General features: G+C 40.3%; 2 protein-coding genes across 12 annotated transcripts in view; one reads left to right on the top strand and one right to left on the bottom strand.

Moving 5' to 3' along the window:
• The window catches only part of LOC131955499 (major facilitator superfamily domain-containing protein 10), a 35,236-nt gene extending 23,916 nt beyond the window's left edge, over positions 1 to 11,320 (bottom strand). Inside the window, exon 1 of one of the 2 annotated variants that reach the window (XM_059319653.1) lies at positions 11,212 to 11,320. The gene's annotated coding sequence lies outside the window, so the exon portion shown is untranslated. Of the gene's footprint in view, positions 1 to 5,055; positions 5,156 to 11,211 lie in introns of those variants that run through there. The other variant, XM_059319661.1, reaches the window with a different exon arrangement.
• LOC131955149 (C-myc promoter-binding protein) overlaps positions 8,341 to 25,344 on the top strand; it is a 62,504-nt gene continuing 45,500 nt past the window's right edge. For 2 of the 10 annotated variants that reach the window (XM_059319217.1, XM_059319209.1), the window contains exons 1-10: positions 13,855 to 13,875; positions 14,261 to 14,410; positions 16,296 to 16,448; positions 17,587 to 17,776; positions 17,968 to 18,024; positions 18,737 to 18,806; positions 21,119 to 21,288; positions 22,126 to 22,493; positions 22,631 to 22,775; positions 24,320 to 24,413. In XM_059319217.1, the coding sequence (XP_059175200.1) occupies positions 14,265 to 14,410; positions 16,296 to 16,448; positions 17,587 to 17,776; positions 17,968 to 18,024; positions 18,737 to 18,806; positions 21,119 to 21,288; positions 22,126 to 22,493; positions 22,631 to 22,775; positions 24,320 to 24,413 (1,393 nt within the window). In that variant the 5' untranslated portion in view covers positions 13,855 to 13,875; positions 14,261 to 14,264. Of the gene's footprint in view, positions 8,359 to 8,488; positions 8,660 to 12,652; positions 13,043 to 13,220; positions 13,429 to 13,541; positions 13,560 to 13,854; positions 13,876 to 14,260; positions 14,411 to 16,295; positions 16,449 to 17,586; positions 17,777 to 17,967; positions 18,025 to 18,736; positions 18,807 to 21,118; positions 21,289 to 22,125; positions 22,494 to 22,630; positions 22,776 to 24,319; positions 24,414 to 25,344 lie in introns of those variants that run through there. The other 8 variants (XM_059319148.1, XM_059319141.1, XM_059319155.1 and 5 more) reach the window with 7 other exon arrangements.

Here is a 25,344-nt window from a genome sequence, read left to right as displayed (position 1 = left end):
TGGTGATATGGTTCCGGAATGGGTATGTGAATTTCCGTTATAACTTCCGGTTCCCTAATTGTCTTGGGTTTCTCTGTGTGTAACTGCTCTTCTTGCCTATTCCAATATTTCTTTAATTGAGCAATATTCGCCCACCGATCCGGTTTGGCGTGATCGATGGGTCTTATCTTAAAGGGGCCACCTGCTACTTTAGGCATCTCCACGACTTGCCATATCTCCTGTCCCCAGAGATCGTGGATTTTGTTTCTGCCTAACGGGTGGCTACGCAGTAATACCCTGTCATTCAGTTTGAGTGGCGGGTCCTTCGTCTGTATCGGCGGTTCCCTTCGCCGAGATTCATGTTCTAGTCTTTCCTGTACTACCCTGTACATTTCTCTAATTCTTCTCATATGTTCATTCACATATTCCAGTGCGGTGTATGAGCCAGTCATACTCTCCCTTTTTCCTAGGAACAAATCAAGAGGGAGTCGAGCCTCTCGTCCGAACAGCAACATGTATGGCGAAAAGCCGGTTGTGGCATGTGGTGTGCAGTTGTATAGATATACCAACTCTGGGAGAAAATCAGGCCAACGTTTTTTCTGTTCAGGTTCTAGCGTACGCAGCAAATCATGCATGCTGCGGTTGAACCGTTCACACTGTCCGTTTCCTTTCGGATTAAATGTGGTTGTTCTAGATTTGTTGATCCCGTAGTGGTTGCACAGTTGGTTAATTACTTCTGACTCAAAGGCCCTTCCTTGGTCAGAGTGTAATTGTCTTGGTATGCCATATTTGATGAACCAATGTTGTAATAAGACCTTTGCCACTGTTTTGGCAGTCTGATCTCGTGTGGGCACCGCCACAGTCCATTTGGTGAATACATCAGTCATTACCAACACATGTTCCGTCCCATCCGATGATTGCTCCAACGACGTAAAGTCCATAGCCACAATCTCTAGTGGTTTTGTCGCTAGTAGGTGTCCTGATGGCTGTCTCATTTTGACAACTGGCATTTTCGCATGCTGACACCTCACACAAGCCTCACAATGGCGTTTGACCTCCATTTCCATATTGGGCCAGTAACACCTCCGTCGTAATATTTTGTGGGTTCTGTCCTGACCCTGGTGTCCTGCCCTGTCATGTGCCAACCTTAGCACTTCTCCTCGTAATTGTCCCGGCACCACCACCTGGTGTATTGTGCCATCAATTTGGTCATGAATTCTCCGCATGAGAACACCATCCTTTATACTGAGACGGTTCCACTGACTCAGTATTTTCTTTGTTTCTCGACCAAATTGTTCTCTTTCCCTTCTTCCTGGGAATTTTTGTTCCTGGACGTGTTTCAATAGCGGTTGTAAGCCACTATCCGTTCTCTGGGCATCTCTTATCTTTTGGTGATTAAGGCAATTAAAATCACTACTGTCCATATGTTCGGGTTCCGTGGATATGTGCTCCACCCCGGTCTGCCCGTTCTGCATCACTTGTACCCCATGAGGGATATCTGTTGACGCTCTGACCTCACATATTCCTGTCAGCGTTTCTTCCTCATCACCCGGTTTCTCGTAAGGATTCCTTGATACAGCGTCCGCATTGCCATTGGACCGCCCCGGGCGATGTTTTCTCTCTAGGTCAACGAGTGCCAATTCTGCTGCCCATCGCTGTTCGATGGATCCCAGCCTTGCTGTAATTTGAAGTTCTTTTCCAATATCTGATAATTTTTCTTCAAGTCTTGTTTGAGACTCTTTCATTCCTTCTAGTTTGCCAACACTGTTCTGTTGTCTAATATTTTTATTTACTTCTTCCGATAACAGACACTTTAAAGATGAACATTTCTCCTGTGCTTTTGATTTGCATGAACTTTTCCTATCCAGTTTCCTGGTTAGACTTTGAATTCCTTTATTAAGTCTACCAATTTTCTTCTTATCATCATTTTTCTCTACCAACAAATTGTTCACTTGAAACTTTTCAACATTCAAGTTCATTTCACAGTTCATTTTTTTCATTAGTTGTGTTTTGCCTTTCTTTTTTTCCTTACTGTGTTTCTGTGTCATTTTGTTTACCAAGTCCTTACCTCGCCGCTCTGTAGCCTTGACCTGCCTTACAGAGGGCGATCGTTTCACCGGACAGTACCGTGCCATATGTCCGGGTTGTGAACAAGACAAACAAATTGGTCGACCGTCTGCCGTCCATTGGAGTGATGGCTTGGCAGGACGCGGCCGTCCAACCCGTCCCTGTTTTGTCCCGTTCTTTTCCTGATTCTCAGCTGTTGACCTGCTTTCCAACCACTTCAAGCGTTGGTCAACCTTCTCTAGGTGGGCCAACAGTTGAGCCATCATGGTCTCCATCGTGTCGGCCCCTGTGGGTGGGGATTGTCTCTGTTCAGGCACAGAGACTTTGTCCACCGAACAGTTCGATTGGTCCTCATCCTCGGACCTGCGGATCGCTGAGTTCCTGACCTGAAGGAAGGTCAACTGCTGGTCTCTGTGGACCTCCTCTTTCAACTCTCTCCTTAAGATCGGGGTTGCTAGCCCCTCGATGAAATGGTCCCTCAGTAGGCGTACATCAATGTCCGGTGATTTGCCCTTTACCAAATCAAAGGCCCTGTTCATCCTGTGTGAGTACTCCATCACACTCTCCGCCATTCTCTGCTTTAAGCCCACGAATCCCGATAGCAGTTGCACTCCCGACCGTCTCTCCCCAAAGGTCTCCATAATCAGATCCAGCACCTTATCTGGATCTGATTGGACGGTCCTATCGTGGCACTTAACCTCTGCCCTAACCGTTTCACCTATACTGCCCATCAGCAGTCTTAATCTTTCCTCTGGTGACATATGTCTCGAGGCCCAGGCCGCTTTGACCTCTTCACTGAACCTGTTGGTTAAAGTTGGGTCTCCGTCCCCGTAAAATTTGTTAATATGGGACTCTCTGGGTAGGACCACTATATGGGTCTGCTTCTCGTCCAGAGTAGACATTTTCTTCCTTAAGTACTAAAAAAAGAGTTCTTTCTTACCGTGTGTGTATGAAAAATTTTTCCTCGTTCCTCAATTTTCACAGTTCCTGAATGTCCGAATTCACACACACACTAAACACAGTTATGCACAAGGTTGACTATAGGTGCCTTAAACGGCAAGTCTAGTTGAATTCATCCTGTCCGACGACGCCAAATGTGACCTAGGCTACTCGCAGCGCCAAATGTGACCCTGCTCGCAGCGCCAATTGTGACGAGCGAACATTTATCCTGCCGACAACGCCAATTGTAACGAGCCAACAGTTACCATGCTCGCAACGCCACATGTAATGAGACCTAATTGCCTGTAGTGCCACGTGTTAACGAGTTTAACCACTCATTCTAGACAACATTGACCACAGTATAGATACTCAAGATGCAGGTTCGCTATTGATCCTTTATTACATGAATCAAGAAATGCTTCATAATAACACAATAAATCAACAGGAATGCTTCTCAATAATAGTCTGAATCAACTGACCCCTAACAGTCCTTCACTAGGCTTTATATAACTGAATCCACATGTCTATAATCCTCCTTAACACAATACGGCTAACCCGTTCTATAACCGACTTGACATAGTCACACAGACTGACTGATCTAAGCGAGCGATGAAGATGGAAGAGAGCTCGCTGAAACGGGAAGAGAGAGAACGAGTCCTGCCGTGCCCTCCTATTTATGCCTTGTATCCGTACTCGTCTCCGTACTTGTATTTCTCCGTAATCGATACTTGTACTCGATCTCCGACCACCAGTTGCGTAGTTCAAACGTACAGACCGTAAAATAACATCTGCGTCCTATCCATCAAAGTTGACAGGCCGTCTGAATACCGTTTCCCAAAATAGCACGCGCCGGCTTTGAGGTTGTTATCAGCCCGACCCAATAAGCCACCTGCTATCGGTTGCGTCAGACCAACACTGTGTCTCGGCTTCTCGTTCGTTATCATTTGTAACTGGTAGTTAGGCCTACCCCAGTTACATATATATATATATATATATATATATATATATATATATATATATATATATATATATAGAGAGAGAGAGAGAGAGAGAGAGAGAGAGAGAGAGAGAGAGAGAATAGAAGATAGATTCATACCTGGGTTCATAAAAAATACAAATTAGGCCTTCTTATATCTCTTTAAATTTTCAGTGCATTTTAAAGCTTGTTGCTAGATCGATACAGTTTTTTTAATATTTGTTTTATTTTCTATTGTTTAGTGATTCATAATTTATAAGTGGACACTTCATACTACTACATAGGCTACAACTAAAAATATTTGCTTTAAAACACCATCAGTAGCTTGCGATTTCTGAAAGACAAATATCTGGCCAGTGGCCGGTCTCGGGCGTGAAAGCAATCGTCCATGACCGTTCACAGATGACAGCAAGTCGATTAATCGATCACTAGTTCTTAATCTTGTTATCTCCTCTCCGATTCGAAATAGTTTAATTAATCTTTAATGACTAATCAATCATATAATTAAATTTTAAAATTGAGAACCATGAATCGCCATTAAAGAAGAATGTATGTAAAGGTTGAACTAAAACGCTGCATTAAAAATGGGTAAAAATTGACGGACGTTGTGAACTAAAGAAAAGCTTTTTAAAAGTGTCTATTATCTAGCCTCAATAGCCTTTACAAACGTGTCTCTACGATTGTAAACATTCAGCGTGAACCACAGCACAGCAGACTGATTGGGTGATCAGGTCTTGCCAGTTATCTCCACTTTTGTTATTTCATTTTAAGTGGCGTCATCCGGTGCGGTCCGCATCCTCCGCCCCCCGCCCCCCCCCTCGCGACGCCTCTGGTCAGTACTATGCCCAGCCGCCTTAGTGATCTGAGCTGGGTGGACTCAGTGACACCCTACAAACTCAAGCCCAGGATCTGAACTCGAGACTTTCGGGTTAAAAGTCGTAGGCTCTTCATCCGACCACATCGCCACACCCTGCCCCATGACGATACGGCCATTAACATGGGATACATTTTTTTTTAACGGCCAGGTTGCTTCAGTATAGCAGGCTGACAGCAAGTGAATAAAATATTTATAGGTTTTAGATCTGAACACTCACCTTTGGAGCACGGCGACTGAGTTTGTTAGAATTACAGAGCTGGGTCGTATCTCTTTACCTGTGGATGCAGTGTTTTTTTTCAGCTCCCACCTTTCAAGGCGTTAAACGTGTATTTAGGTTTATAGAACTTGATGCAATCAACGTAAATCACAGCAGGGGTTTGGTCCCTTTGGTTGAGACGCTGTGAAAAACAGCTGACCTACTGCAGTTTAACAGCGTTGGCCCGCTGTGAGAGAGGTGTGTGTAGTCATGCGTATCAGGCGCCCTAGGGCTTTCAACTCATTCAGTTGTGAATTTTAGACGTCATTTAAATAGATACTTGGCTTTAAATGCGATTGTTTGAAAGATAAATAAATCTCACATAATAATAATTTTGGCTGCGGTTCATTGTGAGTAATGTAGGCAATAGCTCGGCTTGTGTTTGTATAGCATTTTGTGCGTGTGTGTGAGAGTCTGTGTCCGAGAGTTTGTGAGTGTGTGTGTGTGTGAGAGAGAGTGTATAGGTATGTATGATGTGTTTGTGCGTGCATGGGAGTGTGTATGAGTATGTTTTTGTTCGTGTGTATGTGTGTGTATGAGTATGCGTATGAGAGTGTGTGTGAGTATACGTTTATGAGTATGAGTGTATGGGTAAGTGACTGTGTGTGAGTGAATGTGTTTGAGTGTGCGTGTATAAGTGTGGGTGTGAGAGAATGTGTGTATAAGTGTGTATGCGTTTGTGTGCGGGTGTGTGAGAGTGTCTGTATAGTGAATGTGTTTGAGTGTATGTGTGTGTGTGTGTATAAGTTTATGCGTATACGTTTATGTCTATAAGTAAATTAGTTGTGTGTGTGAGGGATTGTTTGTGGTACAGCCGTGCATTAGATGTTGACAGAGGTCACGGTGATCCCTGAAGCCTCCTTGCAGTATTTCAGGCTCTTTCTACAAGCTAGGAATGGAACATGATGTTCTAGAGCAACTGTATTCCAGAAGTGAGTTTTCCATTCTGCCCGAAAAGCTGTCGACACAGTGCACAAATCATCACGAACCAGCGCATCTTTACAATCACTGACCGGCGGTCAAGCCTACACTCTCTGCAATTGCCCAGCCAAGTGTACAACAAATAGCTGCAAGTTTTAAAAGCAACAAGCTACTTTGTAATTCTAAATGTCATAAAAGTTTATCTTGCTGTAACAAATGATAATTTAGATTGAAAATATAGTGAGTGCAATGAAAAAATTTGAACGTGCCTGTCATTTACATTAATTAATAGTTAATAAAGACCTAATTTCAAAACTCTTACTTGAATTTGTATAATGCATGTTTAGAACAGCCACATAAAAACTGACGCTATATTGGTAATTCTACACCCCCCCCCCAACAGAGCGACACAGGCCGTAATTGTATAGAGCGACATTACTGTCACACCTAGGTATACGCTGGATAAGATAATAGACCTAAAGTAACCGGACAGTGGTGAATGAAGTTGACACCCCCCCCCCCCGTACTGATCTGCTAAGTATATTTGGGAAAACGCGTAATGAGGTACCCAAAGCGCCATGCCACCAGACTCCGCAATGCGGGGGAAGGGGGGGGTGCGTTTAGGGGTCTAAAAATCCGACCAAAACCAAGAAAATAATTTTCCTTGCACCTTGATAGACAAGGGTTGTTTTTTAAATCTACTACAGCAGTGATTGTTCTACAGTAACTCAGTAACTAACACACATCACACATTATTGCTTAGACCTAAAAAAAAAAAAAACTTGAGCTTCCAAGACTATCTCCCCCCCCCCCCCCCCAAATTTAAATAGTCTGATTTTAATTTAATAGTTTAAAAAGCATATTAAAAAGCAATTTCTTCTATCAATTATTATTAAATTCAGGTATACTAAAAATGACACAGAAGTAAAAAGAAATGTGTTTAAAATTATTAATATTAATGCAGAAAAACACAGGAATAAAACAAACACGGGAAACCATTACAATGCAGAACTTTAAAAAAAAAAGTTACAAATGTGATATAGGGATCATCCATAAATGACGTCACGCTTTTTTGGACGATTTTTACCTCCCCCCTCCCCTCCGTCACACATCGTCACAAAAAGCCAGAACCCCCAAATGACGTCACACCTCCGCCTACAACCCCACTAAAAATTGCAGATGAATTTTTCTTAAAAACATCGATATTTTTCTGAACACTGTCGACATAGAGTATTTTGATCAATTACTATTACAATTTATTAAAACAGTTTTCTAAAACGCAAAATAACTTTTAAAATTAGTTTTCTAACATTGCTTTAATATTATCCAAAAGTGTGAACCCCCCTCCCCCTCATCACACACCGTCACAAAATTACGGACCCCCCTCCCCCCTACGAGTGTGATGTCATTTATGAACGACCCCATAGATCTAAACGTTTTTAAACACAATTATATCTCCCCCGATATAAGATTGAGCAAAATTTCTTGTGATTTGCAGTCTCATGATATACTTTGCGATGAAATAGGTTATTAGGAAATGGTTTAAATAATTAGTTTAAAATTTAGTCTACTTATATATATATATATATATATATATATATATATATATATATATATATATATATATATATATATATTAATAAAACAGTTGGCTGTAGCATTGTTTTCTCTATAGTTAGTGCGTTTACGTCATGGTGTCGACCTCACCCCCTTGTTACAGTTGTCGATTTGTACTTAAAAGACTATTTAACTGCAATGAAGCTGGCAAAAAAACCCTTTTTCTTCTGAACATTTTGCAATTTTTTGCCTTGGTGTCCAGTGTTTCTTCCAGACTTTTTTCTCCGGGGGGGGGGGGGGGGGCACTTGAAATTTTCGGGGGGGGGGGGGTGGTAGACTTTCTTCGGGGGGGGGGGGGCGGACACTGTTAAAAGTATATATTTTATATATAAGTAATATAAATTTAATTTCGTTCGGGGGGGGGCGGTAAATTTTTTCGGGGGGGGGGGGGGGGGCGAAGCCCCCCCGAAGACATGCCTGGAATAAACTCTGTTGGTGTCACACACCCCCCCCCCCCACCCCCAATGGTGCGGTCCGGAACTCCCCCCCCCGTCTCTCTCTATATATAAATATATAAAATATATATAATATATATATATACCTTATATAAGCATACATATAGATTAAACAGACAAGACCACAGGCCTACACCTAAAGAAAGTGAAACCTCGTGGATTATAATAATGTGGACTTACTGCGTTTTTATTTTGTTGCCAGTTAGGATCAAATAGCGTTTATAAATATAACGGGGATTTTACAAATCTGTCAATTATTATCATCCAAATTGTAAGTCAGTTTAATATAAATATGTAATTTACACTATCTCTGTTTTGAATTTCGTATTATTTTCAGCTATAATGGGTTTAACAATAATTATAAACTTTGGCATGCACATCAATAAAAAATAAAAATGGAGTCCAATCAAGCAGACTATTTTTGTTGACATTTCACCATTTGTTAATTTTACTTATCAGATGATTCATGATCTAGAATATAGATAGATCTAGATCTAGATCTATAACTGAATTGTAAATTAACACAATCTAAAGGATATTCCCCACAGCAACTTTTTAAAACAGTATTTCAGGTTAGACTAAAATCTTACAATGAATTAAACACTCTGTTTATTTTTAATTTTACTGACTACTCGGAAGAAGATTTTTCTCCCCAACGTCTCCACTTAGTTGGCAAAAGATAGCTCTGCGCATGCGCAGTGATCTATGCCTAGGGTTAGGGATAGGATTAGTGTTGGTGTTACTGTTAGGGTTATGCGGTTGTAAACACACGCATTCGCAGTACCATCGAAAACATCGCCCCGATGGCAAGTCGGCGTAGTTTCTCTCCATTGCACATTCGTATCTTTTTCCGGCTAGCATCGGCCTTAATTTGTTTTTTGGTAATCTATCGTTTTAGGTACATATAAAATTGCCCGCGACTAGTAATGTGAAAAACAGGTGACTCCTTAAATTTTAATAATTATTTCACATTTTGAGGAGGATTTATGTTTTGAAAAATACAAAAAAGTTTCATTTATTTATGTACCTGTTTTTAAACAATTGAATTAAAAATTTTACAGTAATAAGTAATAAATGAAGACTAGCCATGTTTCCAACAGATGCAACCATGCTCATTTACTATAGCAGCCATCTTGTTTATTTTTTTAGGCCGATGCTAGCCGGAATAAGATACGCATGAGTGACGCATGGGCAATGGAGAGAAACTACGACTTGCCTTCGCGGCGATGTTTTCGATGGTACTGCGCATGCGTGTGTTTACAACCGCAGAAGACTAACATCAACCCTAATCCTAGCCCTAACCCTAGCCATAGGTCACTGCGCATGCGCAGAGCAATCTTTTGCCGACTAAGTGGAGACGTTGGGGAGAAAAATCTTCTTCTGAGTAGACACTTCGTTTTTTTTATTGTAAACTTATAGCGCGAGATTCAGGGGGAAGCCACTCTAACTTACTTCTAAGTTCTATTAAAGCTTTGACAATGAGGTAACTTTTTCAGACACTACTAGCCGCAGGCGATTTTTACGTATTTAAAATGATAGATTACCTGTTTTTTTAATCTTTTGTGAGGCTAAAACTAGTAATAGATCTAGTAGGCTAAGAAAATTAATATTGAAAATTGGTAGTTATGTTAGCAGCTTAGCTGTTAGGCCTAGTAAGTCACCCTCCATGAGTACATAGTGTAGAATTTAGAATTTAGTCTTAAGTTTTTAGCTTATATAAAATATATCTAGATCTAGATAGTTGGCCAAAGCCTAATCATTTTTTATCTTTTATTTTAATTTTATGAATGTAAGTATGTAAGGCATTGGGTAATCTCACGATATAGCGTCAGAAATTATCTGGTTATGTTTGTTGAGTTTCGATAACATTAATTACTATAAATCATAGTTTATTTGGATGATCAGGTCTATGGATTTATAGATATCGATGTCCGATACTAGACTCTTCCATGAAATTATTGAAATAGGTGTGTTGGGTTGTTAATAGTATTGTACTAAATCAGTAGTAAATCTAGATCTAGATTGATTCTAATGTTGCATATTTTTTTCTGTTATTTAAAAAAAAAATTAAATTGCTACAATTGACTTTATTATTTAGGCTTAGATCTATAATTTGATCTACTATGCCTAATACTTATCTATATATATAATTCTCTTCATCGAGACCATAGAAAACACCAAGCTGTAAGCACGCCAAGCAGCCCCCTCTCTTCCTCTCTAGGCATATCCCTACCACCCACACATGGTCTGGTGAGCTGTGGTTCACGCTAAATGTTTACAATCGTAGATCCGGGTTTAGTGACGGCTATTAGGTGCAGATAATTTAGTTTGAAATGATTTTAAACTTAGGGGAGGTAACTAAGAGATGGCTGCTTTCACGTAGGGGGGGGTGGGGGTGTAGGGTTGGGGGAAAGGAGGGGGGGGGGGGGTTATCGTCCTTAACGACCTACTGATAGTGTTTTAAAGCAAATATTTTCAGTGGCAGCATTGGTACTGTCGAATTCACAAATTTTGAATTACTGAAAAGTAGAAAATAAAACAACTAAATAGCGGCGTATGATATGCAGCGGGTCTGCTCATTGGTTTTAATTTTCTGTACATTTAGTACACTCGATTTTATTTAGGCCTATATTACACTTACACCAGTCAAATAACAGAACTAAATTGTTTAAAAACTGTTACTTTTTAAAAAATACAAATATATCCAATATCACAAATGTCAAACCTTCTTTCATTCAGCACAGGGGTTAAGTTGATGCTGCTTTTCAAATATGTTAAATATGTTCCCAATTTTTCAGTCTGAATTTTCTGCTGATGTTTTCTGTTAGTTATTTAGTAACATTTAGTAAACATTTAGTAAAAAAGAAGATCATTTATAAAATGTTGCTGTTCTTTGAAGAAAAAATACTTCACCCAAGCCTGATTTCTTTGCCAGTAATTTTGCATGCGTGTTAGTCAATTTGTAACTTATTTACTAGTATTTTAGTTCGTCCTGTTTTAAAAGCTACCCCAGGTACCATTTCCCTCTGCTTTCCATTTTATTTTGGAACAGTGAATTTTAAAATGCCTTCAAAAGTTTACTGATTACTAGACTAATCCTCATTAGAGGCATTGGTGAACTCACCATGTTCCCGAGTTTGTGTTTGATACAGCTTGTTTTAGGAAAAATAAAATTGATGTCATGGCCGATCTCAGATAGCTGTGTTCCTACTGTGAAGTATGTTCTAGGCCTACTGATTCCTAAACTAAAATGAACTCACTGTGGCCTTTATACTTTGTCTTTTTCAGAGGGGGGGGGGGGGGTATGATACCTGTAATTTGTAAAAGCAGTCTTCTAGGCTAAAAGCATAAAAAACAGTGTGGCTTAACTGCTATCAAGATTGTTTTTGTTTTGGCTCAAACATTTTTCAAAAGAATTAGTCCCAAAACAATAACTACCAAGCAACTGATGTTTTTTATTTCACTCAGTACAAAGATAAAACGATGAATAAATATTGGCTTTCAGATCTTATACATAATTTTTATGGTAAATTCACAAAATGGTCAAACAGTATTTCCACACAATTGGGAAAATGGAAAAGAGTGAATTTTTCAATGAAATATTCTAGTTGTTAAAATAGGGAAATGAGTAAATTTTTCCTGCAAGGCCTTATTATGTTGTAGTCAAAATAGCTGAATTTAACTTATAACCATGTCTGTCCTAAAAAAGTAAGACAGAGCGAAACAAGAAAATAGATGTTAAAATTTGGCTCCAGGCTTTAAATGATAAAGAACAACAAAATAGGTTTTGATCATGCTGGCATGACAAAGTAAGTAATAGTGGGAGAGAAATTTTGTTAAAACTACATTATGGGAAAAGTAACAAGCCTAAATTAGCTGTCATTTAGTCTGTAATTAAATATATTAGTACTCATATAAAAAGTCGTGTGCCAAGTTTGAGTCAAATCTAGTGGTGGGTAACACACACAGGCATGTAAGTTGTGAGCCAGTTGTCACATGTATCAGGCACATTGGCTTGAGCTGTTGATTGCCAGATGTTGCAGATGTATGGATCCACAAACTAAACCCAGAAGCTATTCTCTGCTGATCTATTTTATTGAATTTCTGGCTAAGTGCTATATGTAACAGATGTTTTCTCCTTTTTTAAAGTTTTAGTGATTCATTATAACCCACTATGTATGTTCTAAACCAACCTTGTTGAATCTAGTAGAGGGAATTTAGTAAACTAAAAAAATGTTTTATAATATAAGTGAAGCGTCATCCTGTTGACACTGACGATAACTAGCAGTGAATATTGTTGTTACACTACATTACATTTTATTTTGAAATCTTAATAGAATGTTTGTTTTATAAAAGTATTGACGATTATTATGTATTTTAAAGCTGTGCTATTATCAGTCTAATCTTAGGTTTAGTTTTCCATGTTGAGATGTTGAGATATCCAAGTTCTGATAGACACATTATCAGTTGAGTGTGATAAAAGATAGCCCACTATAAGCAGTACTTCCCTCTGGTATAGACATGAAAGAGTTGAATACAACCCTTACTCTTGGGACTCACTGTTGTTTCTCTCATGGCTTCTTTGAATAATTAGTTCCCTGTGGCTAATGTTTATGGAAAGTTCATTGCTATTTGGTGTTTAACTTAATGAATCTGCTGTGAATTGGTAGACACTAGAATGGTGTGGTGCAATATTTATCATGTGACCTACACTATTGGATAGAAATTTGTATACTGATTCAACGTTTACAACTGTTACTTCCACTTATCTTTCTGTAACATCTGAGCCATTTGTGGCACAACTGTATCATACACAGTGCTATTTCTGGGAACAGGATGGTTAATCCAGTGTTAGATTAGGGTGGTAGTCATTTTTCTTTGCTCTTATTGTTTTTTTATTAAATCAAGCATTCACATATCTGATGCTCTTGTTAAATAGTATTCAGTATTGAAAGGTTTGACCAGTTTTTTTGTTAAGTGTAATTATTTGCAGTAAAAACTATGAGAAATTGACCTATTTGTTAAGTGCCAGTGGGACTTGTTTTGTATGATGCTTATAGTGTAAACCATGGTCCAAATACAAATTTTGATGAACCAATGGAAGTCCATCTTAGTTACTTGAGCATAAATAGTTTTCTGTCAGATATAACACTAAGAGAAACATTCCAGGTGGATCTTACCTTATAGTCAGGGTATTTAATCCATAAGATCACATAACCCCTTGTTTCTATTTATAGCTTTGAACCATGTGTGTGAATTGTGTTGTTGTAAGTTGTTGAATGTAGTACATCACCCTGCTGTTGCCAGCCACTATTGCCTGCATTCATAAGTCCAGCATGAGGTTTGTACTCACACACACATAGCTGGATGTTGGTTTGTAAAGAAATAAAGACCATCATTACTTACTCAGTGTCACATTAAGCTGATAGTTTCACATGTGTGATAAACTCTCTTGAACTTAATCAACAGAAGGTATCCCCCCTTTAATCAATACTGATTGAGTTTTTTAGCTAAGTATTTTTCTGACATGATTTTATTAATCTAAACCATTACCCCTATTGGTTAGAATTGACAAAGTTTGTTTTCTGTGACTCATACATTGGAAGCTTGAACCTGACAGCATTGTTTACATTACTAGGACCCAGAAACATAGTTGTGTGACATTTGAACATCTGGTGATACTGGACTGCTTGTCTCCCCTGTATCTATGCTAGTCAACTAGTTAGTTGATGCACACAAGTCAAATTAACTATCCAGGACATTGTTCACAGTTTTTAATTGGAAATAGGTGTAGAGCAATATGTTTAACATTTCACTACATTCAGTGACCGCAGGACCTCGTTTTTTTTTGTTTTTTTAATGTATATGTTTATAGAGAAATAATTGTTATCCATATTCTATCCATTAGCTTATAACTTAATCTATTTTATCTGTCTTCTATCACCTATTAGAACAATGGAGGATCCATATTTTATCCATTAGCTTATAACTTAATCTATTTTATCTGTCTTCTATCACCTATTAGAACAATGGAGGATCCATATTTTATCCATTAGCTTATAACTTAATCTATTTTATCTGTCTTCTATCACCTATTAGAACAATGGAGGATCCATATTTTATCCATTAGCTTATAACTTAATCTATTTTATCTGTCTTCTATCACCTATTAGAACAATGGAGGATCGACGAGTGGCTGACTATTTTGTTGTTGCTGGTCTAGACAGAAACCAACTGCTGCCTTTAGAAGAGTTTTCAAATGAAGCAATAACTAAACCCACCAGCCGTTTGGATCCAATTACTGATATTACAGTTATAAACAGGTTGGTGGAAACATTTTCCAGCTGCACTCTCTGTGTCTCCTGGTCAGCTGTACACCACCCACTTCCCCTGGTCAGCTGTACACCACCCACTTCCCCCAGTCAGCTGTACACCACCCACTTCCCCTGGTCAGCTGTACACCACCCACTTCCCCTGGTCAGCTGTACACCACCCACTTCCCCTGGTCAGCTGTACACCACCAACTTCCCCTGGTCAGCTGTACACCACCCACTTCCCCTGGTCAGCTGTACACCACCCACTTCCCCCAGTCAGCTGTACACCACCCACTTCCCCAGTCAGCTGTACACCACCCACTTCCCCCAGTCAGCTGTACACCACCCACTTCCCCTGGTCAGCTGTACACCACCCACTTCCCCTGGTCAGCTGTACACCACCCACTTCCCCTGGTCAGCTGTACACCACCCCCTTCGTCAGCTGTACACCACCCACTTCGTCAGCTGTACACCACCCACTTCGTCAGCTGTACACCACCCACTTCCCCTGGTCAGCTGTACACTACCCACTTCCCCTGGTCAGCTGTACACCACCCCCTTTGTCAGCTGTACACCACCCACTTCCCCTGGTCAGCTGTACACCACCCACTTCCCCTGGTCAGCTGTACACCACCCACTTCCCCTGGTCAGCTGTACACTACCCACTTCCCCTGGTCAGCTGTACACCACCCCCTTTGTCAGCTGTACACCACCCACTTCCCCTGGTCAGCTGTACACCACCCACTTCCCCTGGTCAGCTGTACACCACCCACTTCATCAGCTGCACACCACCCACTTCCCCTGGTCAGCTGTACACTACCCACTTCCCCTGGTCAGCTGTACACCACCCCCTTCGTCAGCTGTACACCACCCACTTCGTCAGCTGTACACCACCCACTTCGTCAGCTGTACACCACCCACTTCCCCTGGTCAGCTGTACACCACCCACTTCCCCTGGTCAGCTGTACACCACCCACTTCCCCTGGTCAGCTGTACACCACCCACTTCCCCTGGTCAGCTGTACACCACCCACTTCCCCTGGTCAGCTGTACACCACCCACTTCCCCTGGTCAGCTGTACACCACCCACTTCCCCTGGTCAGCTGTACACCACCCACTTCCCCTGGTCAGCTGTACACCACCCACTTCCCCTGGTCAGCTGTACACCACCCACTTCCCCTGGTCAGCTGTACACCACCCACTTCCCCTGGTCAGCTGTACACCACCCACTTCCCCTGGTCAGCTGTACACCACCCACTTCGTCAGCTGTACACCACCCACTTCCCCTGGTCAGCTGTACACCACCCACTTCCCCTGGTCAGCTGTACACCACCCACTTCCCCTGGTCAGCTGTACACCACCCACTTCGTCAGCTGTACACCACCCACTTCCCCTGGTCAGCTGTACACCACCCACTTCCCCTGGTCAGCTGTACACCACCCACTTCCCCTGGTCAGCTGTACACCACCCACTTCCCCTGGTCAGCTGTACACCACCCACTTCCCCTGGTCAGCTGTACACCACCCACTTCCCCAGTCAGCTCACTGTTTGCTTACTCTATCAACAACTAACTCTCTTATTTTAAAAAAAAAATTGTACTGTCAGGATGCTTTGATGTATTTTCTTGAATATAACTGTAGACTAATTGGTTGTCATAAGTAAACTGTAGACCCAACTGAATAATGAATGTTTTAGCATGTTAAAAATATCTAATTTATTTCAGCATGAAATTTGTCTCTCCTTGAGAGACAAATTGAAAAGTGCATTTAAAACTTGGATTGTAATACACTATGATCAGTGTGTCAGGTTAAAGCCAATATTTGTGATGCAAAAACATCTGACTTTACCCATGCATCAGCTTCAGTCAGTTGTAGTATTTATTGTTGTATTGACAGGAGTTTAGGTGAGAAAGTCCCCAAAGGATTTGAGTGTATTGAACAGACCCCCACAGGATACCCAGCTAACCTCAACCATGGGAGTATACGCTGTCCTGATATGTTTATCTGCTACAGGAGGGGGAGGGACAAACCTCCTCTCAAAGATTTAGGGTAAGCTCATAATCTACTCTAGCACAGATCTTAAGTGACTGCCTTGACTTAATCCTGTGAATCACCTCTGTTTTCGGCAGCTCTCTTTAGTTAAGCTCTGTAAGCCCTACAGACCATGATTCTTCTTCCATGGTCCTTATCCAGGATTGTTCAGTTCAGTCTACATTGTGGGTCTGGCAGCATGGTAGTTGTGTGGTCCTTATCCAGGATTGTTCAGTTCAGTCTACATTGTGGGTCTGGCAGCATGGTAGTGTGGTCCTTATCCAGGATTGTTCAGTTCAGTCTACATTGTGGGTCTGGCAGTATGGTAGTTCTGTGGTCCTTATCCAGGATTGTTCAGTCTACATTGTGGGTCTGGCAGCATGGTAGTTCTGTGGTCCTTATCCAGGATTGTTCAGTTCAGCCTACATTGTGGTCCTTATCCAGGATTGTTCAGTTCAGCCTACATTGTGGGTCTGGCAGCATGGTAGTTCTGTGGTCCTTATCCAGGATTGTTCAGTTCAGCCTACATTGTGGGTCTGGCAGCATGGTAGTTCTGTGGTCCTTATCCAGGATTGTTCAGTTCAGCCTACATTGTGGTCCTTATCCAGGATTGTTCAGTTCAGCCTACATTGTGGGTCTGGCAGTATGGTAGTTCTGCCCCTGCTTCTCTTCTAAGGGCTTGTCAGATCCATCCTCATTATGGTTTTTTTTTTGTTGCCTTGTCATGTTACATAAGTGGTCTTTGGACATTTTGTGTGGCCATCATATCTTTAGTATTTTTTATAGGCATCTATTTGTAAAGGACTGTAGCCTGTTGTTTGATTTTGTAAACCCCCCTCCCCCCACATCTAAGCCATATAGCAATGCTGCTTTGGTAGTACTTACACGGAACTTTAATTATAATTGTTTTATGCATTCTTGTGCATTTAAGTATTATTGTGTTGTTTCTGTTTTATGTGTTGTTTTACCAGTGTTTTATGTGTTGTTATACCAGTATTTTATGTGATGTTTTACCAGTGTTTCATTTGTTATACCAGTGTTTTATGTGTTTTATGTGTTGTTATACCAGTGTTTCATGTATTGTTATACCAGTGTTTTATGTGTTGTTATACCAGTGTTTTATGTATCGTTATACCAGTGTTTTGTTTCTACACAGAATATTGTACGAGGGTAAAGAGCGTGTAATGGATGGCTGTGAAATTGTCAGCACAACAATGGAAGGTCATCCTGCTAATGTAAACAACAGCAATAGCAGCCGAACATACGTAACATTTCGTAGAGCTGACAAATCAGCTCCTAGTGACACCTTGGTTGTTGTAGACATATGTGTTATCTTAGGTAGTCGGGTAAGTTACTCTAACATCAAATGTTTGCATTGAGACTCTCTGCATGGTGCTATGCTAGAGACTGTGGTTCTGTGTTTGTCTGTGTGTTGATATGCTATAGTCTGTTCAGTGCTATGCTAGAGACCATATGTGTGGTTCTGTGCTAGTCTGTCTGTATGGTGCTATGTTAAAAAGTATATTATGATCCACAGGGAGAAGAACCACCTTTGACATTCTTGAAGATTTTGAAAAATTTAAACAAAGGCATGGTAAGAAATACTGTCTTTATCTCAGACCAAATAGAATGCACACTATCAAAAGTTTCAATTCAGTACTAGTCGACAGATTTTGTTACAGTCATTTACCTGATTTATTATTAGTCGACAGATTTTGTTACAGTCATTTACCTGATTTATTAATAGTCGACAGATTTTGTTACAGTCATTTACCTGATTTATTAATAGTCGACAGATTTTGTTACAGCCATTTACCTGATTTATTACTAGTCGACAGATTTTGTTACAGTCATTTACCTGATTTATTAATAGTCGACAGATTTTGTTACAGCCATTTACCTGATTTATTACTAGTCGACAGATTTTGTTACAGTCATTTACATGATTAATTAATAGTCGACAGATTTTGTTACAGTCATTTACCTGATTTATTAATAGTCGACAGATTTTGTTAGTCATTTACCTGATTTATTAATAGTCGACAGATTTTGTTACAGCCATTTACCTGATTTATTACTAGTCGACAGATTTTGTTACAGTCGTTTACATGATTAATTAATAGTCGACAGATTTTGTTTCAGTCATTTACCTGATTTATTACTAGTCGACAGATTTTGTTTCAGCCATTTACCTGATTTATAACTAGTCAACATATTTGAATTCAGTCATTTACCTGATTTATTACTAGTCGACAGATTTTGTTTCCGTCATTTATCTGATTTATTTTTTGATCATTTTTCAACAGCTGGGTTCTGATGTTTTTTTGTGTTACAAAAAAGCTATGGTAAAAACAGATGTACTAGCTTACAAGGCATGTGAGTACACCATTTGTTATAAGAAGGTTTTATAGTGCTAGATTGTAGACCAACATTGTCTGCATCTAGTCACTTGTTATAAGAAGGTTTTATAGTGCTAGATTGTAGACCAACATTGTCTGCATATAGTCACTTGTTATAAGAAGGTTTTATAGTGCTACATTGTAGACCAACATTGTCTGCATCTAGTCAGTTGTTTTTCTGCTGTGTCACACACACATCTGTCTTGGCCTTCCCTGTTTTCTTTTGCATTGATGCCTTCAGTTTGGCAATCTGACCATTTCTGTAGCTTACATGTGTGATCTGACCATCACTGTAGCTTACATGTGTGATCTGACCATTACTATAGCTTACATGTGTGATGTGACCACTGTAGCTTACATGTGTGATGTGACCATTACTGTAGCTTACATGTGTGATGTGACCACTGTAGCTTACATGTGTGATCTGACCACTGTAGCTTACATGTGTGATCTGACCATTACTGTAGCTTACATGTGTGATGTGACCACTACTGTAGCTTACATGTGTGATCTGACCATTACTGTAGCTTACATGTGTGATGTGACCACTACTGTAGCTTACATGTGTAATGTGTTCACTGTAGCTTACATGTGTGATCTGACCACTACTGTAGCTTACATGTGTGATCTGACCACTACTGTAGCTTACATGTGTGATGTGACCACTACTGTAGCTTACATGTGTAATGTGTTCACTGTAGCTTACATGTGTGATCTGACCACTACTGTAGCTTACATGTGTGATCTGACCACTACTGTAGCTTACATGTGTGATCTGACCACTACTGTAGCTTACATGTGTGATCTGACCATTACTGTAGCTTACATGTGTGATCTGACCACTACTGTAGCTTACATGTGTAATGTGTTCACTGTAGCTTACATGTGTGATCTGACCACTACTGTAGCTTACATGTGTGATCTGACCATTACTGTAGCTTACATGTGTGATCTGACCATTACTGTAGCTTACATGTGTGATGTGACCATTACTGTAGCTTACATGTGTGATGTGACCACTGTAGCTTACATGTGTGATCTGACCATTACTGTAGCTTACATGTGTGATCTGACCATTACTGTAGCTTACATGTGTGATGTGACCACTACTGTAGCTTACATGTGTGATGTGACCACTACTGTAGCTTACATGTGTGATCTGACCATTACTGTAGCTTACATGTGTGATGTGACCACCACTGTAGCTTACATGTGTGATCTGACCATTACTGTAGCTTACATGTGTGATGTGACCACTACTGTAGCTTACATGTGTGATCTGACCATTACTGTAGCTTACATGTGTGATCTGACCACTGTAGCTTACATGTGTGATCTGACCATTACTGTAGCTTACATGTGTGATGTGACCACTTCTGTAGCTTACATGTGTAATGTGACCACTACTGTAGCTTACATGTGTGATCTGACCATTACTGTAGCTTACATGTGTGATGTGACCACTACTGTAGCTTACATGTGTAATGTGACCACTACTGTAGCTTACATGTGTGATCTGACCATTACTGTAGCTTACATGTGTGATCTGACCATTACTGTAGCTTACATGTGTGATGTGACCATTACTGTAGCTTACATGTGTGATGTGACCACTGTAGCTTACATGTGTGATCTGACCATTACTGTAGCTTACATGTGTGATCTGACCATTACTGTAGCTTACATGTGTGATGTGACCACTACTGTAGCTTACATGTGTGATCTGACCATTACTGTAGCTTACATGTGTGATCTGACCACTACTGTAGCTTACATGTGTAATGTGTTCACTGTAGCTTACATGTGTGATCTGACCATTACTATAGCTTACATGTGTGATCTGACCATTACTGTAGCTTACATGTGTGATGTGACCACTACTGTAGCTTACATGTGTGATCTGACCATTACTGTAGCTTACATGTGTGATCTGACCACTACTGTAGCTTACATGTGTGATCTGACCATTACTGTAGCTTACATGTGTGATCTGACCACTGTAGCTTACATGTGTGATCTGACCATTACTATAGCTTGCATGTGTGATCTGACCATTACTGTAGCTTACATGTGTGATCTGACCATTACTGTAGCTTACATGTGTAATGTGACCATTACTGTAGCTTACATGTGTGGTGTGACAGTTTTTATATCTTATTTGTTACCTTTACTCTGCCTTCAGTGTCATGTGACCTCTACCTTGTGAGTATATCTGGATTGTATTAATCTCCCACTTAATTAGAAAGCAACGTCTCTAAGACATCACCTGTATTGTGTTTTCACATTTAGCAATCCTTGGACGTTATCCATTAGAAGACCGTGAAGAGTTTCCATTACCAGAATCTGTGCCTATGTTTTGTCTTCCTATGGGAGCTACTATTGAGTGCTGGTCAGCTGATGCCCAGCATCCAGTGCCAAGTTTTTCTACCTTTATTCTAACTGGTGCAGGCGGAGAAAAGGTAACAACTAAATTTGTCACAGATCTTTAGAACTGTTGCCTCATGTCCACTATTGTATTCCACAAGTCTATGGTGCAGCTGTTAGTTCTTATGTCCACTATTGTATTCCACAGGTCTATGGTGCAGCTGTTAGTTCTTATGTCCACTATTGTATTCCACAGGTCTGTGGTGCAGCTGTTAGTTCTTATGTCCACTATTGTATTCCACCAGTCTATGGTGCAGCTGTTAGTTCTTATGTCCACTATTGTATTCCACAGGTCTATGGTGCAGCTGTTAGTTCTTATGTCCACTATTGTATTCCACAGGTCTATGGTGCAGCTGTTAGTTCTTATGTCCACTATTGTATTCCACAGGTCTATGGTGCAGCTGTTAGTTCTTATGTCCACTGCAGCTGTTAGTTCTTATGTCCACTATTGTATTCCACAGGTCTATGGTGCAGCTGTTAGTTCTTATGTCCACTATTGTATTCCACAGGTCTATGGTGCAGCTGTTAGTTCTTATGTCCACTGCAGCTGTTAGTTCTTATGTCCACTATTGTATTCCACAGGTCTATGGTGCAGCTGTTAGTTCTTATGTCCACTATTGTATTCCACAGGTCTATGGTGCAGCTGTTAGTTCTTATGTCCACTGCAGCTGTTAGTTCTTATGTCCACTATTGTATTCCACAGGTCTATGGTGCAGCTGTTAGTTCTTATGTCCACTATTGTATTCCACAGGTCTATGGTGCAGCTGTTAGTTCTTATGTCCACTGCAGCTGTTAGTTCTTATGTCCACTATTGTATTCCACAGGTCTATGGTGCAGCTGTTAGTTCTTATGCCCACTATTGTATTCCACAGGTCTATGGTGCAGCTGTTAGTTTTTATGAAGAGCACAAGGAGGAAAATCTTACAGATATGCAGATGAGAGCTTTAGGTCTAAAGAATAAGCATATCCGCCAACAGTTTCATATCCTTAAAACTGTTCATGTGCGCAAGTCTATAGCTCTGCTGTCTCACTGGCCTTTCTTTGATGCCTTTAAGAAGTTCCTCTCACAGCTCTATAAGATCTCTATCACTGGACCACATACAGTACCCATGGAGAGACACATTTCACATTTTATGTATGATGTCCCATATCCTTCTCCTGAACGTCCACGCATACTGGTTCAATTAACACATGATTCTATTTCCTTGTGTATGCCTGAAGACTCACCACTGCCCCAAAGGTATGTTGAGGGCTAGATACAATTCAAGGTTTTAAAATCAACTGCTTTTTAAAAATATATGAGCTACTTCAGCATTGACTAAATGAGGTGTTTGTGAACTGTTAGAAATAAAAAAATACTTCCTTGTTTCCCTACAGTGGAGCATCCTTCATTACATTGTTGAGGAATTTGGGGCCTGAGTTGACCATGAATCTTCTCTTGTTTGTCTTGCTGGAAAACAAAATCTTGCTTCATTCCCTGCGACCAACTGTCCTGACAGAAGTGGCTGAGGCTGTATCCATGGTTTGTAATTTCTGGCTGATTTCAGGAAACTAACCCAGGACCTTGTACGTGTGTCTGACACATTGGGTACAACTAACACAGGACCTTGTACGTGTGTCTGACATGTTGGGTACAACTAACACAGGACCTTGTATGTGTGTCTGACATGTTGGGTAGAACTAACACAGGACCTCGTACGTGTGTCTGACATGTAGGGTACAACTAACACAGGACCTTGTACGTGTGTCTGACATGTAGGGTAGAACTAACAGAGGACCTTGTACGTGTGTCTGACATGTTGGGTACAACTAACACAGGACCTTGTACGTGTGTCTGACACATTGGGTACAACTAACACAGGACCTTGTACGTGTGTCTGACATGTAGGGTAGAACTAACACAGGACCTCGTACGTGTGTCTGACATGTTGGGTACAACTAACACAGGACCTTGTACGTGTGTCTGACATGTAGGGTAGAACTAACACAGGACCTTGTACGTGTGTCTGACATGTTGGGTAGAACTAACACAGGACCTTGTACGTGTGTCTGACATATAGGGTAGAACTAACACAGGACCTCGTACGTGTGTCTGACATGTTGGGTAGAACTAACACAGGACCTTGTATGTGTGTCTGACATGTAGGGTAGAACTAACACAGGACCTTGTACATGTGTCTGACATGTTGGGTAGAACTAACACAGGACCTTGTACGTGTGTCTGACATGTTGGGTAGAACTAACACAGGACCTTGTACGTGTGTCTGACATGTAGGGTAGAACTAACACAGGACCTTGTACGTGTGTCTGACATGTAGGGTAGAACTAACACAGGACCTTGTACGTGTGTCTGACATGTAGGGTAGAACTAACACAGGACCTTGTACGTGTGTCTGACATGTAGGGTAGAACTAACACAGGACCTTGTACGTGTGTCTGACATGTTGGGTACAACTAACACAGGACCTTGTACGTGTGTCTGACATGTTGGGTACAACTAACCCAGGACCTTGTACGTGTGTCTGACATGTTGGGTAGAACACAGGACCTTGTACGTGTGTCTGACATGTAGGGTACAACTAACACAGGACCTCGTACGTGTGTCTGACACATTGGGTACAACTAACACAGGACCTTGTACGTGTGTCTGACATGTAGAGTAGAACTAACACAGGACCTTGTACGTGTGTCTGACATGTAGGGTAGAACTAACACAGGACCTTGTACGTGTGTCTGACATGTAGGGTAGAACTAACACAGGACCTTGTACGTGTGTCTGACATGTAGGGTAGAACTAACACAGGACCTTGTACGTGTGTCTGACATGTAGGGTAGAACTAACACAGGACCTTGTACGTGTGTCTGACATGTAGGGTAGAACTAACACAGGACCTTGTACGTGTGTCTGACATGTTGGGTACAACTAACACAGGACCTTGTATGTGTGTCTGACATGTTGGGTACAACTAACACAGGACCTTGTACGTGTGTCTGACATGTAGGGTAGAACTAACACATGCTGAAAATTAAGTCCTCAATTTGACCAATGTATCTAACTGTTTACAGATGATATTCCCATTCCACTGGCAGTGTCCTTATATACCACTGTGTCCACTGGGTCTCTCAGATGTCCTCAATGCTCCTTGTCCTTTTATTGTTGGTAAGTATGAACATGCAGGCACACTGTGCAGCAGGGCTGTCCTTTTATTGTTGGTAAGCATGAACATGTAGGCACACTGCAGTAGACATAGGCTGTCCTTTTATTGTTGGTAAGTATGAACATGCAGGCACACTGTGCAGCAGATATAGGCTGTCCTTTTATTGTTGGTAAGGAGGTAAAAATTGTTAAAAGAATAAATAATGATGGGACTTGTTCCAAATGTTCCAAAACACTGTTTAAAAAAAAAATTAGACCCTTTCTAATTTCTGCTAATGTGGTTGATTTTACTCTCCATCACATTAACTATGAACTAAAACTTTCAAGGTACAATTAATCTAAATCTAGGCTCATTCTTAAAAGAATATACCTTACATTTTTAGGCATAATTTAAAAGTTGAAAACTAGTACAACTAGATCATTATAGTTTAAATTAGCTTAACCATTAATGTCCCATTCATTCTACCAAAACTCCACCCATGACGGCCCAATGTAAGGAGCATAACTCTGTATGATCAAGTGAATAGTTTCACAAAATATTTGTTTTTGTCTAAATGAAATTGAAAATTAAGATAAAAACTACTGCTTAATGTTGGGAATAAACCTGGCTTCCCAACAGTATTAAATAGAATATATTATATTCGGTACAAGTACAGAATAAAAATAAAAAATGTCGGAGAAAATTCAAAACAGGTCATTTTTGGTAGTCAACTTTATTTATTTTTGTCTAAACAACTATGCATCGAATTTAACAGTTAAATATCAATTTGATTATCTTTAAGATATATAATTCATAAAATACATTCCTAGATACGTTTAGAGGCATTCTTTTATTTTATTTTTAATATTAAATCAACTAAAAATTGGACAGATGAGTCTAAAATTTCGAGATGGAAAGAAACTATTATTTTTTATCTTTCAAAAGCGCCATTGA

The sequence above is a fragment of the Physella acuta genome, unplaced genomic scaffold (assembly GCF_028476545.2).
Source record: "Physella acuta isolate Inbredline_101_S28 unplaced genomic scaffold, ASM2847654v3 ptg000079l, whole genome shotgun sequence".
In the NCBI taxonomy this organism is placed as follows: domain Eukaryota; kingdom Metazoa; phylum Mollusca; class Gastropoda; family Physidae; genus Physella; species Physella acuta.
The sequence above is the reverse complement of the archived record's forward strand: the minus strand, read 5'-3'. Positions and strand labels throughout refer to the sequence as shown.